Source organism: Myotis davidii, unplaced genomic scaffold, assembly GCF_000327345.1.
Source record: "Myotis davidii unplaced genomic scaffold, ASM32734v1 scaffold96, whole genome shotgun sequence".
Taxonomy (NCBI): domain Eukaryota; kingdom Metazoa; phylum Chordata; class Mammalia; order Chiroptera; family Vespertilionidae; genus Myotis; species Myotis davidii.
This window is the reverse complement of record NW_006289416.1, coordinates 6,239,309-6,257,909: the sequence shown is the minus strand read 5'-3', so window position 1 is coordinate 6,257,909 and position 18,601 is coordinate 6,239,309. Positions and strand designations below refer to the sequence as shown.

The following is an 18,601-nucleotide window of genomic DNA, read 5'->3' as shown; positions in this document are numbered from 1 at the left end:
TTAAAATGTTTGTTTTCTTTCAGTGGGTTTGGGATGGCATCTGAGATTTTGTAATAAATTTCAAGATGATGCAGATGCTATTGGACTGTGGATCCCATTTAAGAACCAAATCCTTAGAGATCAGCTCTATTATTATATTTGGTGTCAGAAATACTGACATGCCAGGCTTATGGGTAGGAGAAAATGAAAAACCATTAAAACACTTAAAATTTAAAGGTTAAAAATTACCCACTATCACTTGAATGTAGATTTATAACTAGAAAAAATAATAACAAATTACCCAAATGTAATGAAAAATCAATTCAATTTTTACAAATTCACTAAATCGTAAGGCAATTTTATAAGATCCATATACATTTACCAACTAAAGCACAGGAGTAGTATTTTAAAGTTGTATCAAAGTGAAACTTTCTTAAGATTGAAGAATTCAAGTTTTCTATTTTTAGGAATCAATTAAGAAAAAAATAAATGTGCCTGACTAAGGAAGCACTAAAATAATACAAAAATCATGGGGTCAATTAGGTTTTTTTGGATTGGCACTTATAAGGACAGAGAACTAAAATATATATGGTAGTCCCAAGAATTCATCTGATTTTCAAATCAAACCCCGTTTAAAGGAGGTTCAGAAGATCCAATAAATTCTGAAATAAATCTAAAGGCTCAGGCCTTCTCTTAGATGAAACAGGGTAGGAATAGGGGGAAGTAAGGGTGCAGGGAAGAGGATTGGCCAAACCCGCTAAGCCATTATGATTTCCCTAAATTCTGACTCAATCCACAATCTATATCCCCAAAATTCTAAAGACTCTAGATTTCTGGAGCAGCTTAGGGCAGATAATATAAATGAGCCTTTCTAGCCACATCAATTTTGTTCTAGGCCTTTATCCAATGGTCTTTGGGGGAAAAAAAGTGTTGGTTTTTTTTTTCTTTCTTGCTCAATTCTCTAAAAAATGACCTAAAAAGACACCAATTAATTCATGTTATCACCAAACTAAACATCTACTTACAGATTCTTCTGGAACACTAAGTCCAAGTGTCTCGGCAACAATTGTAGCTAAATTAAAAGATGACTTATCAGTGGGATAACTGCTTGTTCCACGTGTTTCTAAGTAAGAAAAAAAAAAACACACCAATTATATAATTGTAGAAACTAGATGTACAAAAAAAAAACAAAAACAAAAAAGCCTGGCCAGGCGACTCAATTGGTTGGAGCACTGTCTCATATACCAAAAAGATTGCAGGTTCGCTTCCTGGTTGGGGCATGTGCAGAAGGCACCCAATCGAAGTTTTTCTCTCGCATTAATGTCTTTCTCAAATCAATAAACATATTCTTGAGGATTAAAAGACTCACAGAACATTGTTACAAGATGGCAGTGAACAATTTTTAATATCCTGTGCAAAAATGCCCAAATATGTCTAGTATAAATGGCAATAAGTTGCAAATATCTAGCATCTGCATCTGCCAAACATTTTCAGCTAAATTTTCTATTTATCTTAAGTGAATTGGACGCAACAGATGGATTATTTTTCTTATTGCAACTGAATAATATCATAAAAACAATATATATTTACAATGGGTGCACTGTGACCTAAGATATACTATGAATATCAAACCATATTTATAATACCTTTCATAAAAACATAGTTTATGGGAGAGATTTTCAGTACTGCATAATTTTCAAGTTTTAAACACAAATTTCTGCAGAAATCATCTATGTTCAAATACTATATACAGCCCAGCTGGCATGGCTCAACTTGAGCATCAACCTATGAACCAGGAGGTCACTGTTTGATTCCTGATCGGGGCATATGCCCGGGTTTCGGGCTCAATCCCCAGTGTGGCACATGCAGGAGGTGGCCGATCCATGATTCTCTCTCAGCATTGATGTTTCTTATCTCTCTCTCCCTCTCCCCTTCTCTCTGAAATCAATACAAAAAATTACAAAAAAATAGCATTTAAAACACACACATACAAATATTTTATACACACAGAATTCCAATAATTCAGTAAGTATTTATGGAGCACATACTATGATCCAGGTGTTAAGCTAGGTGCTAGATGAAAATAAAAAACTTTTGTCCTCAAGGAACTTATGGACTATAGAAAGGTAAAAAGAGAACTGCAATAAAATGTGATCAACACTGTAATAAAAGTACATTAAAAAGAGGAGATTTAAACATAAAGACTCCTAAATCCGCCTTGGAAAATCAAGAAAAACTACATTAAGTGATGCCTAAGCTGACCTTTAAGAGAAAAAGGAATCTGACAGGTCAACTGGACTAGGAGCAGAGAAAAGAGTTCTATGCACGTGTAAGGGTCTATATATGTGAAACAAAATTAAACATTCAGGGAATGACACGTGGTTCAATTGCTGAAAATTAAAGTGCAAAAGATGTAGTAGGAGTAGGACATGAACCCAGACAGGTTCAGATTATGCTAAAGAGTTTAAAATTTATCCTGTAGACAATGAAGAGATAGCTAAAGGTTTTTAATGGAGGACAGATGCAGTATTTGGGTTTAAAAAGTAATTTTAGCCATGACAGGATGATAGAGCAAGAAGCAGTCTTAACAGGTAAGAGGACTAATTCAATTACTAAAACAGTCGTATGAGGGATGCTGATTGGCCTAAAGTAGTACAATGGGGGTACAGAAGAATGTCTATGCCAGATATGTAAGAGGTGGAATAAATAAGATTTGGAGAGTATTTCGATATGAGAGATAAAAAAGCAGGTGTCTAGGATAACTCACAGTTTTTTGATTTAGGTGACTCAGAGAGGTATGTAGAATGTCATTTACTGAGATTGTAAATAAAAGGATGAGGAGTAGGTTTGACAGAAAATTTTCAATTTTGGACATGCTGAAGTTGAAGAATATCCAGGTAGAGATGCTCAACAGTAGGTAGATACACTGATTTAGAAATAAGGAGTAAAATCTTGAACAGCGATATAGATTTGGGATTTATTAGCATATAGGTTGCAGCAGAATATTAACTCTAGTTGAGATTCTTCCAGAAAGTGAGACAAAAATAGACCAAGAACCATACCTATTGGAGACAGTAACATTTAAAAGAACAGCCAATAAAGGAAGGCAAAAAAATAAGAAGAGAACCAGGAAAGTGGCACCACTTTAAGAAACAGAGAATGCTCAATGTGCACTGTCACAGAAAGGTCAAGTAAGACAAGGACTGGAAGTATTACTAGTAATTAGATTTAACAGCCAGGAGGTCATGATGACTTTTGCCAGAGCAGTTCCAATGTAATGTGTGAGAAGAGAGTGTGAGACTATAGCCTCCTTCTCTGCCCCTCCTCTGTCTCTCTTCTTCCCCCTCCTTCATCCCTTTCCCATACTATTTTCCCTCATTGCTCCCCCCCTTTCGGGGTGTAAGCGGGGGTGAAGTGAATTGAGAGAGAAGAGATACTGAAAGATCACCTTTTTCAGCTTTGAGAGAAGCTGTCGCTAAGGATGGAGACAAGAGGGGTTATTTCTAAAAGAGAAAAGATAACGTATGCATATGTTGAAAAGAAAGAACCTGCAGAGAAGCTGGAGGAGATATAGGAAGAGAACAACTGATGGAGTCGTCTCCCTCAGCAGAAGAGGATGGGTCCTGAGTGCTGAGGAGCAAGGACCTGCACACTTGATGTTGCATCCCCAGCACCCTTTGCCCGATAGTCCTGTCTATACATATGCACACATGCTTGCACACAAACACACACACATGCTAATATAAAGTTATCTGTGGCTTTCCGAGTATAAGTTTTATACTGATAAATTATGAGTAAATGATTAACCTTGGCTAATCCTTCCTTGGATCCCATTTCCACTCGGCTTTTCAAGGATCTAGCAATGGTTCCCTCTTTCTCCAGGATTATTCATTTCTCTCTTTGCTTGATCATTCCATCAACATAAAAATATACTGAATATGTTTTAATATCCCATTTTTTATTTTTTAAAAATATATTTTGATTTTTTTACAGAGAGGAAGGGAGAGGGATAGTTAGAAATATCGATGAGAGAGAAACATCGATCAGCTGCCTCCTGCACACCCCCTACTGGGGATGTGCCTGCAACCAAGGTACATGCCCTTGACCGGAATCCTTCAGTCTGCAGGCCAACGCTCTATCCACTGAGCTAAACCGGTTAGGGCTAATATCCCATCTTCTGAAGGACTTGTTCAGAAGTGTTCTCTCCACTTTTCTCTGATCCTAGTTTCTCTTGAACTTGAAACAGCCTAGTTGATAACCTTACACTTTAGGAGTTCATGCTATGAGTTTAACACTCAGTGATCTCCATGTGACCAAATCCAATGCTCAAATCTCAGTCTTCACCTTTCTTCACTTATTAGCACTGTTTGCCACAGTTGACTTCTCCCTCTTCTCTCCACCTGGCTTATAGGACACACTATCATAGCTCTCCTATCTCACTATTCGCTATTTCAATGCTACTTTGTTGGTTCCTCCTCATTTCAACAACCTCTAAATCACCACTTCTACAGTTGCAATATCACCTCCAAGGGGGTGAAAATGGCTTTGGGGGGATTTTAAAAAAATGTAACACACAGATATACATACATTCATATATTACAGCTGAACTAGAACTATTACAATTCCATAGGGAAAGTGATTAGAGGAAAAAACTATCTAAAAAGGCTGGTGTAGGGGTGATAATGAAAAAAAACTTGAGCCCTAGCCGGTTTGGCTCAGTGGATAGGGTGTCAGCCTGTGGACTAAAGGGTCCCAGGTTTAATTCCAGTCAAGGGCACATGCCCGGGTTGTGGGCTCCATCCCTAGTGTGGGACATGAAGAAGGCAGCAGATCAGTGATTCTCTCTCATTGTTGCTGTTTCTATCTTTCTCCCTTTTCTGAAATCAATAAAAACATGTTAAAAAAAAAGAAAACAAACAAACTTGAGAATCACTATTTTACACTATGTAGTGCCTCAAGGCTAAGTACTTGGACCTCTCTATCTACATTCACTTGGTTGGTAATCTCGCCCACTCTCATGGCTTCGATACCACCTACATGCTAACTTCCAATCCTCATCCTAGACTTCTCTAAACCCATATCCACCTACCCATCTAAAATCTTCATTTGAATGTCTACCAGGTATCTTAAACAGAATACTCTCAATACCAAGCTCCTGATTTCTAACCACCCTCACCCTATTCTGCAAACCTGCTGCTTCTTCCCTCTCAGTTAATAGAGTTGCTCAAACCAATCTCCCCTTTGCTCAGTCTGCCCCAGTCACACAGGTCTCCTTAAGGTTCTTCAAACCAACCAAAGAGCACCCTCACTTCAGTCTTGGTGCTCACCAACTTCTCTACCTGGAATACCCTTCCCCCAGACACCCACATGACTCACTTGCTTTCCTTAGTCTCTGTTCATATGTCACATTTAAAGTGAAGCTTTCCCATATCTCTTCTTAACCTGCTAAAAAGAGGTATTAGAAAGCCTAACACATACACAGTGTCCCCTAAAAATGTATGCACACTTTAACAGCTGATAGCTCAATTTTGAAAATGAAATGTATTTTAATAAACACTGCCTTTATAATTATTCAAAGTGTGTACATTTTTTGAGACACCCTATATTTGTTTATTTTCTTCCTCTCCCCAACTAGATTGTAAGCTCAGTGAGGTTAAGGGCTTTGTTTTGTTCAGCACCTGGTATATAGTAAACACTAAAATATTTCTTGAATCAATGAGTAAACCAGAGTAAAGCATTGTTTACTTAAAATATATTAGCACTTTGTCTTAAAATGCGTAGAGCTACTAATATGATTTAATAACAGAATAACATTACTTTCTAATATGAAAAAGACTGCTAAAGACCTAGTAATACAAACAACATTAATAAAAAATGTTAAAATATTGTCTAATTCAGACTGTTGGCCACTCTTGCCCACCAACAACCACAAATTTTAAACTAATGCAGTAATTTCAATATTTTGCTTACTAGCCACTGGAGACTGACTTTGATCACAAGTGTCAGCCACTAGAATTTCATTTTCATTAGGCTTATGTTGTAGATGAGTTGAAGATTTTGGAACTTTTCTCAATTCTAAAGGGAAAAAAGGAAAGATTATGTATAAGCCATGACGATGGAAAATATCAAAATGCTATTCTGATAAACCAATACAAACCTATCTTTACCGGTATTAGAAGTACTATTTTATTAATACAACTTTCATATTCTAATAAAGAGTTCATGCCACAATTTCACTAGAAACAAAGTTGAAAGTTAGATCAGTAGCAGGTAAAGGACAGTGGGAGAGCGAACTAGAGCAGATGTGCTTCTTTTGATCCAAGTCTCCTAAAACTAATATTTTAATGTGTAGTTTCCCTATGTATTTGTTGTAAATCAGTAGGTCAGTTTAAAATAAATACTGCATCCCAGATCTCCACAATCTTTGTTTTAGTTTTTATTTTCTGAAAGGAAATCCTGAAACATGCTTTGTCAGAAATAATTCAAAGAAAAACAATCAAAGAATAAGTAAAGGGAAATAGACTTTTACTAATTATAACCTGAAAATAATACTGAAAAGCATATCAACTGCTCTGGCTGGGTAGCTCAGTTGGTTAGTGCCATCCCAATATGCCAAGGTTGCAGGTTCGTTCCTGGTCAGGGCACATACAAGAATCAACCAATGAATGCATCAACAAATGGATGTTTCTCTCTTTTGGTCTCTCAAATAAATAATTTTAAAAAGCAGTATAAACTTTAAAATAAGCAAAGATGGTTAGAAAGAGGAAAGGACTAAGTAGTCATTAAGTCAATTTTAATATAATTTGCATGGCTCAAAAGTTATCTTGCATTTGAATCCCAGATTTCAGATTCCAAGTAAAAATGGTTAGTACGACATTAAAACAGACAAATCAAGTTTTTAAATAGTTGTATGTTATTCTTATATAATGAAGAAACAAGCCAGGAGCTTTTGTGATACAAAAGAAGACTTTCCTAATAAAGAAAATTACTGTGAATTTGTTTTTCTGAATATTCTTATACATGGATTTAAACATGACCTAAATTAAGCAGATGGTTATCTGTAGTAACTCCTGTCTGATAACAGACTAAAAGGCCAATGCATGTTCATTCTACAACTATGATCTTAAGTTTTGTTTTAGCTCTTAATTATGTGTAAGATTTTTAACAGTTCTCTTATTTTCCACTAGATGGTGATGTAAGGTCATGTAAAATGATGAAAATTATGCCAATTTTCCACTGTCAAAGAATGAGATTTACTTATTTTTTCAAAGGCATAGCTCTTAAAAATTTATTTGAATTATAAAATATGTTACAAATAGTTTAGGTTAAAAATTAAAGTTTACCATATACTTTAGATCAATATTGAAAGAAATAATCTTTGTATCATGTCACATAATACATTTCAGGACTACATGAAAGGGTATTCCCAAAGCATTTAACAGACATGGTAATCCACAAAGTGATATGTTATAATGCTATATTTCTTTATTACTACCAATTGCTACAGATTATAACAAGTAAGAATAGCCAGTTAAAGACAGGATTCTCAATGTGAAATAGCTGTGGGCAAGATCTGGAAAATACAAAAGTTTAAGTTAGGGAGATCTGTATTTGAATTCTGACTCATCTACTTACTTGAAAGGTGACCCTGAGTGAGTTATTTAACCCTTCTAAAGAGCATTTTTTCATCATCTATAAAATATAGGTGCTAATAGCTACATGATAATTCAAATATAGTAATACTGTATTCAAACCACTCAGCGCACAGTAGGTAAAAATTAGTGTTAAGTTCCTTTCCTTTTTCCAGTTATTCCACTCAGATATATACAATGTTTTTTAAATAAAAAGAAAACAAGAAACTATAAACAATGTTTATGAAATGCAGGGTGTTTACATATTCAGAAGAACAATACATGTCTATATATAATACAGGTAGGAAATGTCTTTCCAGTCACTTCATTATTGGAAGTTAAATTTACAGGTATAACAAGTTTACCTGAACAATGACTATTTACCTTCCATGAAATTGAATAACACAAAAACAATAGATGGATACTATTTTTACAAAACCAAATAACTGAAGTATAACTCTAAATCCTTACCATTTGTACACACAGAGAGCTCCGGTTTAGTATGTGTTTGTTCTATGTATCTGACATGGAGGTTCTCCCTTCTTCGTAGCCGATTAATGCCAGAAAATGAAAAGGCTGTTATCGGTGAATCTGGAATAACATTTTCCTCAGATTCAAGCTCAGCTGCTTGATGCTGTTGATCATTCCTAGAGGAAAATAATGACAATTGAAAGAAAATTAATTCAATGAATATTTACTAAAACATCTACCATATGGTATAGAGCTACAGAAAGACATAGGTGAAACTTAAGACATATAATTCCTTGCATCTAAAGTTCAAAATCTAAATATAAGGATTCAAATGATTACAGTGGAGAATATTATTGTGAGAAGAAATGTACAAAGTGTAGTTGCTGCCACTTGAAGTGAAATTAAAAGAATTTCAAATGGCTGAGAAAATCAGCAGAGAATGCACACAGTTTGAGTAAAGGCCGGCAGTATTGTATACTGGTGTTGGAGAAGGGCACACTGGAACTATGTGAAGGAGGGCCTTAATGAAGTGTGCACATAGTTTAGAAAGCAAGAGGAAAGGAATTAAGGTTTTAGAGTATGGAAGTAATGCGACAATCCAGTAGCACTGTGCAAGACTGGGACAGAAAGAAAAGAGGCAAGGAAATCAATTACGTAGGGGCTACAATAGTCCAGCCAAGATCATTTGTGGGTTTGAACTAGGCCAGTGGTCAGCAAACTCATTAGTCAACAGAGCCAAATATCAACAGTACCACGACTGAAATTTCTTTTGAGCCAAATTTTTTCAACTTAAACTATATATAGAGGGACATTTTGTTTTAATTTAATAGGGTACTCCTAAGCTGGCCTTTGCTAAAAACGTCCTTTGCGGGCTCGCGAGCCACATGCGGCTCTTTGGCCCCTTGAGTGTGGATCTTCCACAAAATACCAACTTCTGCGCATGGGCCATGAAGTTTCAATCGCACTGTACATGCGCGCCTGCACGTGGTGTTTTGTGGAAGAGCCACACTCGGGTCCAAAGAGCCGCATGTGGCTCGCGAGCCGCAGTTTGCCGACCATTGAACTAGGATGTTGAAAACAGCTACGGAAAGGAAGGGGCCAGTGCTAAACATTGTAGTAGTAGAATCAGCATGACTTGGCAACTGACAAAAATACGGTGATAAATAATACTAATTACCAACATTCTTGTAGGTTTACACTGCCAGACCCTGTTCAAAGTATGAACTTATTACTAACAGTCTCATTTTACAAATGAGAAAATGGAAGTTACAGAAGTTAAGTCACTTACTAAAATAGTAAATAACAGAACCAGGATCTAAATCCCAGCAGCCAGACTCCCAAGATAATACTGATAACCATTCAATGTGTTATCCTTAGTGTAGACCAAGAGACAAACGACAGACTACAAGAAGGACTCTACCTTTGAGTATCTGGCACTGCTTTTATTCAGGTGCCCTTATAGTCTAGTTTCAAAACATCAGTCAGAACAGAACTATTAAAACTCATTATGTCACGCCCGATTAAAACTTGCCACATCTTCCCTTTCACGTAAAATACAAACCAAAGTCCTCTTAATGATTTATAAGGTCCTAATGATCTGACTGTTCCCCTTGCCTATATCACCTGACCTGCTTTCATTATCATATAACTGCCGAGCCACCCCTGCTTCCTTGAGGAACCTTGAGGTTCCTCAAACACACCAGGCATACTCCTACCTTAGGTTCTTTGCTGTAGCTGGTTCATTTGCTTGGAATGCACATACATCACATGGCTAATTACCTCCTCTTCTTCAAGTCTTTGCTGGAATTTTACTTTCCCATTAAGGCCTACCTTGAACACACTATTTGAAATGGCAATTCTTCTTCCTATGCCTTAGTACTCATTTTTTGTTATCCTGCTCTTTTACCTTATCCATAGTATTTACTGCTTTCTAACATAGTATATAATGGACTTACCTATTGCTCACCTGCTAGAATGTAAACAAGAGATAAGGATCTTTGATTCACCAATACATCATGTGTCCACAAGAACAGGCACATAGTAGGTACTCAATAAATATTTAGTGAGTAAATGAATGAGAATGAGATATTCCCAGATCCCACTAGAAAAATAAATTTGTGCTGATGTAGGCATATGGCACCTAAAGACTGGGTTTGGATTAAATTGTAGTTATTGAGTAAAGTTAATTAACTTTAACTCAATTGAATTTCCCATGTCAAATCATTACTGACTTTATCTGCAACTCAATTCCTCCCAGTCTAGCAGGCATTGAGTCTTTACATGACAAAACCAGTCTATGTTACCACAGTCTACCAGTCGTGGGCAAACTACGGCCCGCGGGCCCAATCCGCCCGTTTGAAATGAATAAAACTATTGAAAAAAAAAGACCGTACCCTTTTATGTAATGATGTTTACTTTGAATTTATATTAGTTCACACAAACACTCCATCCATGCTTTTGTTCCGGCCCTCCGGTCCAGTTTAAGAACCCATTGTGGCCCTTGAGTCAAAAAGTTTGCCCACCCCTGGTCTATGCTATTACAATTTGTAATACAATCTCTAAACATACAATAATATGAACATTTGATAAACTATGACCAACAGAGATTTTAAAAAAAACATTAGAAGATAAAGATTAATATTTTCTAACATTTATTTATATCTTAATTTCCTGGATCATATCAATATTACTGTGGTCTATATCCTATATTTTTTATTAAAGATTTTAGAACTATTTAGAGCTACTATCTTATTTTTAATCTCTCCCTACAAATCCAACTGTCTTATTCTGGAAAAACAGAGTAAGCTGGTCATATGAGAAAGGCTTTTAAATTAATGGAGTGTGAAATCTATCTGACCTCACTTTAACTTATCACATCACAGCCTACCTGCCTATTAGTCATAAAAATTCAACCTGAAACATGAGTGAGTCATGAGAAGAAGTGACTTCCTGGCAGAGCCAATCTAGAATTAGCTGGGATCACAAAAGAAAGAAAAAAACAATTGAAAATTAGCTCTAACTAGAGGTGTCCAAATAAACAAGTGTTGCCTTCGTTCTCCTTTGTCCTTCGTCATTAAAAAAAAAAAGGAAAAACGAAAAAACTTCCATGTGCCCTCTCATTAGTCCAAAGCTTGAACCTGTCCAAACGCTGTAGCTGCTTTCCACAGACCCCCAGTAGGGGGCATGCAGGAGGCAGATCAATGAGTCTCTCTCATCATTGATGTTTCTATCTCTCTCCTCGTCTCCCTTCCTCTCTGAAATCAATAAAAATATATTAAAAAAGAAAAGGATTCAGGAGGGCCATGATAGTTATCTTCATGTATACAAAGGTCTAGGAGGTAGAAGAGGGTATAACTTGTTCCAGATGGTCCCAGAAGGCAAAAATCAGTATTGACAAATAGAACTTACATATAAGTAGAGTGATTTCTATACAAACTTAGAAAGAACTTTCTAATAATTTCATCTCACTGAAATTAAATAGGCTTGGGAGACTGAACTTGTACTAAAGGTATTCAAACAATTCTGTTAAAGAAGTCATACAAGGAATTCAATTTAGAAGAGGGCAGTGTAGCTCATCTTAAAAAACAAAATGAAACAAAAACTTTATTTTTAACTCTGTCCACACAGAAGAGAACAGTGAATGACATGAATCCTATTGTCTTTAAGTGTATGCACTTAAATATTGACTCCTTTGACTTTCACTGAACCAGTACATCCATTTCCCGAAACAAAGAGTCATGACCCTCAGCGGTTGCCAACTGGTGGTCCGCAGACCACTGGTGGTCCGTGAGGTCCAAAAGGTTGGCAACCGCTGGTGACCCCAATACCTAGCTTAGTTAATTATCTGCTTTCTGTGACTGGTAGAGTTGAAATATATATATTTAAACTTTATAATGACAAATTGTTACTGAGTAATTTCTCACTATAATGTCATTAAATAACTGTCCTACCATATAAGGTATCTGTAACATCAAAACCAGTTTAGAGAAGTTAGAATTACTACATTTCACAAGCAAAAGTATAGGTCAAATAATTTTTCTAAAGTTCAGGGGAACTTCAGGCGCTGCTAATAGCATAATGTTACAGTTAGGTAATCTGAGGAAAACATGTTGCCTTTATGAGATAATACTTGTTATTTTTTTAAACTGCAAGGAAAAGAAAATTTGTTCAAGGAGAGCAAGCTACAAAGAAGTTGCCTTGTGAAAATAACAACTATCTTAAATTTCAGAAGAGAATTAAAAGACAATAGATTACCTCCTACATTATTCTGACTAAGGCATATCCTAAATAAACATACTTGCCCTGAGCTTATCTACCTGATTCATCTTTACTGTAATTTAAACTGCAGCTTTTACATCTTTTCTAAAATATCAATGAACCTCAACAGGAAAAATATTTGAATTTGAGAACACTAAAAATAAACTAATTCTAATCAGAACTAATACTGGTATTTCTATCAAGTGAATGACATTATTTGGTTTCAATATACCATTTGGTTTTTATATAGCTTGGTTGTTGAGGTAATCACCTAATTTCTATTAACCTCTATATAACATATAAATATTATCTTATTTATCTTCAGTATTCATAGGTATCAAGGTTGATGTGTTTAAAACATCATAAGTTACTTGTGCTAAATAACTTCCCATAACATAAATTAATATAGGTCAACAATCACTTATCTGAAATCTTTGGAAGCAGATGTGATTCAGAGTTCAGATTTTTTTTAAAAAATATATTTTATTGATTTTTCACGGAGAGGAGGGAGAGCGATAGAAAGTTAGAAACATCGATGAGAGAGAAACGGCGATCAGCTGCCTCCTGCACGCCCCTCACTGGGGATGTGCCCGCAACCCAGGTACATGCCCTTGACCGGAATCGAACCCGGGACCCTTGAGTCCGCAGGCCGACGCTCTATCCACTGAGCCAAACCGGTTTCGGCCAGATTTTTTTTTTACATGAAAGGTAATATAGATCATATAGAGATGATTATATAACACAGGGGAGCCTGAGGTATCATCCTGTAGCCAAGCACATGGATATTTTCATAGCAAACCATCGACTGCTCACATGAAATGGTGGGATAAATAAGAACTATAAATAGCATCCTGTCAGTTGAGGTAAGTTGTGGATAACATTTAAAAAAACAAACACCTTTTGGGTTTTAGAATTGTATGTAAAAGATTATGAATCTGTGTTCTAACAGCATGAGGAAAATTAGTTAAGTGTTGACCTTTTCATTTACATGTTTGATAGCCTCAGTCTGATCCCCTCACTTCTGTTCTCATCTGACTGTTATCCCTCCTCAAAATCCCCTTTGGCTACCAATGTATAGTGACTGATCACATGGGAGGAATATCAAAATCCTACTGGAAATCCACTACCTAAAGTATTCTGATAAGGATGTTAATTTCACCTTTGAGATGTGTTTATACGTAAGAAAATAACTCTTCTAAAGCAAAAGAATATTACATCAGCATAGTTTATACCAAAATTGTTATAGATGTCTACTCAAATATAATAGAATCTTTCAGAGCCCTATAATGGTCCTATAAAACCATTGAGACTATCCTGAATCCTAACTCTTAAAATATTATATAACTTTTACGTAAGTGGAAAATAAGAGATAGCCATATCTCTGCTCTGCACTGGTCGACCTTAGGCTATTTTTTGGAGACACTGTCACATAAAGAAAAGAACAGAGGCCTTTAAGTCAGAAGATATGGGTCTGAGTGATGGTGTTAAAACCTACTAACTGTGAGACCAAGGCAAGTTACTTGATTTTTGTAAGCTTTGGTTCCTTCATCCATAACGTACAGATAATAAACTACCTTGAAGAATCATAATGAACAATAGAAATAATAAACATAAAACACAAAGAAGAGTAACTGGTACACAGGATAAAAGTTATTTTTATTCTTTAAGAGAAATGGTGGGAGAGGGAGAGATCAGAGAGAGAGAGTTTTTGTGGCCTGAGAAGTGTGTAAGAGGAAATACTTATTCAGTTTGCTCTTAGGAGCTGCCAGGACAGGGCTGGAAGAAAGATAACAAAACTAAAATATTTATTTGAAATGTATTTTAATAATGTATTATTTATAATAATTATTAAAATTAAAACATTTTAAATTAAAATGTTCAAATACTTTCTTGCGCTAAGAGATATATACACTTTCATATGTATTCCCAAAACATGAACAAAAATATAGTGATTTTCTTTACATTTTTTTATTACAGAACACTTCATAATTTTTAAAAATGAAATCTGCAATTCTTAATATATTTTTACAGTTTGTATAGCTAAATAAAATGAAAGAAAAATTGGGGGAAAATATTCAATTATTAAATTTTCTACTGCAATTTAGAAAATATACTTACTCAATTTTCTGCTGCAGTTGTTCAGAAAGCTTTTTATTTTCTTCTTGTAGAGTATTCTTTTCATTCACTTAAATATAATGTGAAAAAAATGGCACATATTATAACTCTTTTAACATGTATGTCAGGCTTTTTCAATAATTTCAACAATTATAGAGACATTAGGATTTTTAATTCTAAGTCAAAATGTTAGGATTAATGTTACCGAGCAAAGCTAATTTGTTACTAGGTAGTGATTACATCTCATATTCTGCCAGTTCCATGCAAATGATTAATAATTTTATGTAATGCTTGTGAGCAAATAAAGAAAGAGTACCTCATGTACTGGGGAGTAGGGTCTAATAATTCATATTGAGGACAAGAAAGCATTCCATCTGGTTACTCAGTTCTACTAATTTCAAATACCATTTTAGTGAGAGTCATTTATCTTGAAATAAATCTGATCATAAAAGTAATCTAACACTGGATATCAGTGTAATTTTTATAACATAAACACAATCATATTTTCTCCTTAAGTGATACTCTATGTTTTATGAGTAATTATATCAATAATCTAAACATACCAATTGAAGTCTGTTTGAATCCACCTCAACTAAAATTTCCTATCCACCCATATTTAATTTATAAAGCAAAAACTCAATTATGGGCTATCATTTCTACTGTAGCCATTACAAATCTCTTACCAATCCTTACTATGATGTTCCTGGTTAAGGATGTGTTTTACTAGGAGCTAAATATATATAAATATATAATCAATAACAGTAAATCCAATTAACCTGTACCAAAGAAAATTAATCATATTCTAAAATTTTGTTAATAATTTAGTGCTTTACTAATTTAAACATTTTCTTTTCTTTTTTAAAATATACTTTTATTGATTTTAGAGAGAAAGGGAGAGGGAGAGAGAGATAGAAACATCAATGATGAGAGAGCATCATTGATTGGCTGCCTCCTGCATGCCCCCTGCTGGGGGATCAAGCCCACAACCTAGGCCAGTGGTCGGCAAACTCATCAGTCAACAGAGCCAAATATCAACAGTATAACGATTGAAATTTCTTTTGAGAGCCAAATTTTTTCAACTTAAACTATATAGGTAGGTACATTGTTATTAACTTAATTAGGGTACTCCTAAGCTGGCCTTTGCTAAAAACGTCCTCAATCTGATTGAGGTAAGTTCGCTGAGGTCGACCCCTTCCAACTCTCCCATCCACACTCATCTTGTATACTTGTTTCGTCTATCTCCTTTCGTTCATCCTCTCTATATGTCCACCCCCCACTTCTTCTAACGCCACTTCTTCAAAATAGACTTGCCCAGGCCGAAAACCGACTTCTGCGCATGAGCCACGAAGTTTCAATTGCACTGTACGTGTGCGACCGCACGTGGTATTTTGTGGAAGAGCCACACTCAAGGGGCCAAAGAGCCGCATGTGGCTCGTGAGCCGTTGTTTGCCGACCACTGACCTAGGCATATGACCTCCTGATTCATAGGCTAATGCTCAACCACTGAGCCACTCAGACCAGGCCTAAAAATATTTTCTTAAATTGAGCAAACAAAATTTTTTGACTATCTATTATATGTGAGGTTGCTAGACTACCTCCTGTGAAGGAACTAGAAAAACCTTAAGATATGGACAATGGCCTACAGAAAGGTGTAGTCTAATGAGAGACAAGCTATAATTAAACACATTTTATATACCTGAAAGTCACAAGGGCATTAGAGAGGTACAGATAAAGTACTAAAGAAAATTTCAAGGAGAAAAAGGTTGTTTTGGGCCCTTGAGACCACAAAAAAATTCACCACAGAGGACAAATGAACTGGATAGGTGACTCTTCTATGCAGAGAATTAATGGAACAAAGTTAGAAAGACTGACTGGGTATAACAAATGGTAGAAAACCTTCAAAAGCAGGCTAAGAAGTCTAAAATTTATCTTAAAAAATTAAGTTATTTTTCACAGATGAATGATGGGAAGATTGATTTGTTAATATATCAAAGTGAGAAGAAAACATTGACAAGTTAGGCTATTGTTAAATGAGTTGATCAAAAAGAATAAAAATAAGAATTAAAAAAAATGGTGGAGGGAGAATGGGAGTGGGCTGGAAGAAGTTAATGGGGGAAACAGGGGGACCTATTTAATAGTTTATAAGAAAACAACAAAAACAAAAAAACAATGGTGAAGCCCTGGCCAGTGTGGCTCAGTTGCTTGAGCATTATCCCATGCATCAAAAGGTCACTGGTCCGATTTCTAGTCAGGGCATATGCCTGGGAGTGGGCTCGATCCCCAGTAGTGAGCATGCAGGAGACAGCAGATGGATGTTTCTCTCTCTCTCTCTCTCCCCCTTCCTCTCTCTCTAAAATCAATTAAAAAACATGTTTAAAAACAAAACAAAACAAAACAGAAAACCCCAGTATAGAATAAAATTAAAGCTGTGACACTCAAGAGTGTGTTCAAAAGCAAGTGGCACAACCTTGATATTTACCTTCAATGAATAGGAGGTACAAACACCAAAATAATGAAATTAAAATGAAATAGAAAAAAATCAGTTATACTCCAAATTCAATAATTGGCAAGAGTAGTAACAAAAAAAGAAAGACAGGACAGGAAGAAAACAGTATCAATAAGATAGAAACACCAAAAATTCATAAACACAAAGCCCTTAGTGTGTTTATTTTTACAATAACTTTGGGCCCTGGCTGGTTTGGCTCAGTGGATAGAGCATTGGCCTACAGACCAAAGGGTGCCAGGTTCAATTCCGGTCAAGGGCACATGCCCAGGTTGCAGGTTTGATCCCCAGTAGGGGGCGTGCAGGAGGCAGCCAATCAATGATTCTCATCATTGATGTTTTTCTTTCTCCCTCTCCCTTCCTCTCTGAAATTAATATATTTAAAAAATATAAACAGGTAAAAGAAAAGGTTAAGAGAGGTATTAGAATAGAAAAAGGTTAGGAGGAAAAGGCTAAGAATGAAAGAAAACCCTATGTTAAATGGGTAAAGGAGCCTAATTGAAAATGATATACTTGTAATAGTATGTCATGAAAACAAAAAAAGGATACACCTTTGTAGAACATTATATTGTCTGTTTTGTATTTAAGTTTACTAGATAGTCAAATTACACAAAATAAAGGTAAAACCAAAGAAGCAAATTTGGACATATCTGTAGGAAATTTACTTCTTGTATTACAGCTGGTAAGACTTTAAGGCCAATGTGGACAGTATGTGCACTATCTTCTGGTAAGTATTTCTTAATAAAATAATCATGAGATTAAATCTATACAAAGTGAAGGAAGGACATTTGAACTTTTGCCTAAATAAGGAAAAATATATGTAAACAATCCATTTATTTGGTTGCAACCAATTTACTAATAGGTTTTTAACAACAGTACATTATGCTTTAAATACTTAACAAATGAAAAAGGAAACTCACTAAGCTCTGTGATAAGTTTAAGATTCTGCTGCCGGATATTTTCAAATTCTTGCTGTTTTTTTCGCATATGTTCTTCAGTTACTGCACAGCGATCACATAATCCTGCTCTTAATCTATGAAACAAAAACAAGTTTTAGAATAGAACTTAAATGTTCTCATAAAAAAATAAGTAAATAAGTGAGTGATGGATGTGTTATCCCCAAAGGGTAGGAATTCTTTCAAAATGTATGTCTATCAACTCATTAAGATGTACACTTTATTTTACAATTTTATTTGCCAATTATACCTCAGTAAAGCTGAAATTAAAAATTTTTTTTTCAGGTACTAAAAGATTTTTTAAAATATTTGAACCCCAAGATTTTTATTCTTTATGAAGAACTAAAGAATTGACTTGGCAAATATAAAGAAAATTAACTAATTTAATGATACATTCATACCTTTAACAAATTCTCTAATAGGCTGAAATCATTGCTACAACAAAACTTTCTACAGATTGCAATTCTGAGTGAAATTCTGTAAAAATCTGCTAATTTCAAACTCTATTCAAGGGAACTTATTTATTGAAGAACCTAACCTTATTTTAATACTAGAGGCCCGGTGCACAAAAATTTGTGCACTCGGGGGAGGAGGGGGTCCCTCAGCCCGGCCTGTGCCCTCTCGCAGTCTGGGACCCCTCGGGAGATAATGACCTGCTGGCTTAGGCCTGCTCCCGGGTGGCAGAGGGC

General features: G+C 35.5%; 1 protein-coding gene across 7 annotated transcripts in view; it reads right to left on the bottom strand.

Moving 5' to 3' along the window:
* Window positions 1-18,601, bottom strand: part of RBBP8 (retinoblastoma binding protein 8) — a 92,541-nt gene that overhangs the window by 25,506 nt on the left and 48,434 nt on the right. For all 7 annotated transcript variants that reach the window (XM_006761884.2, XM_015562723.1, XM_015562722.1 and 4 more), the window contains 5 exons: window positions 17,877-17,989; window positions 14,457-14,523; window positions 8,082-8,257; window positions 5,950-6,054; window positions 1,005-1,102 (listed from right to left, as the gene is read on the bottom strand). In XM_006761884.2, coding sequence (XP_006761947.1) covers window positions 1,005-1,102; window positions 5,950-6,054; window positions 8,082-8,257; window positions 14,457-14,523; window positions 17,877-17,989 — 559 coding nt within the window. The remainder of the gene's footprint in view (window positions 1-1,004; window positions 1,103-5,949; window positions 6,055-8,081; window positions 8,258-14,456; window positions 14,524-17,876; window positions 17,990-18,601) is intronic.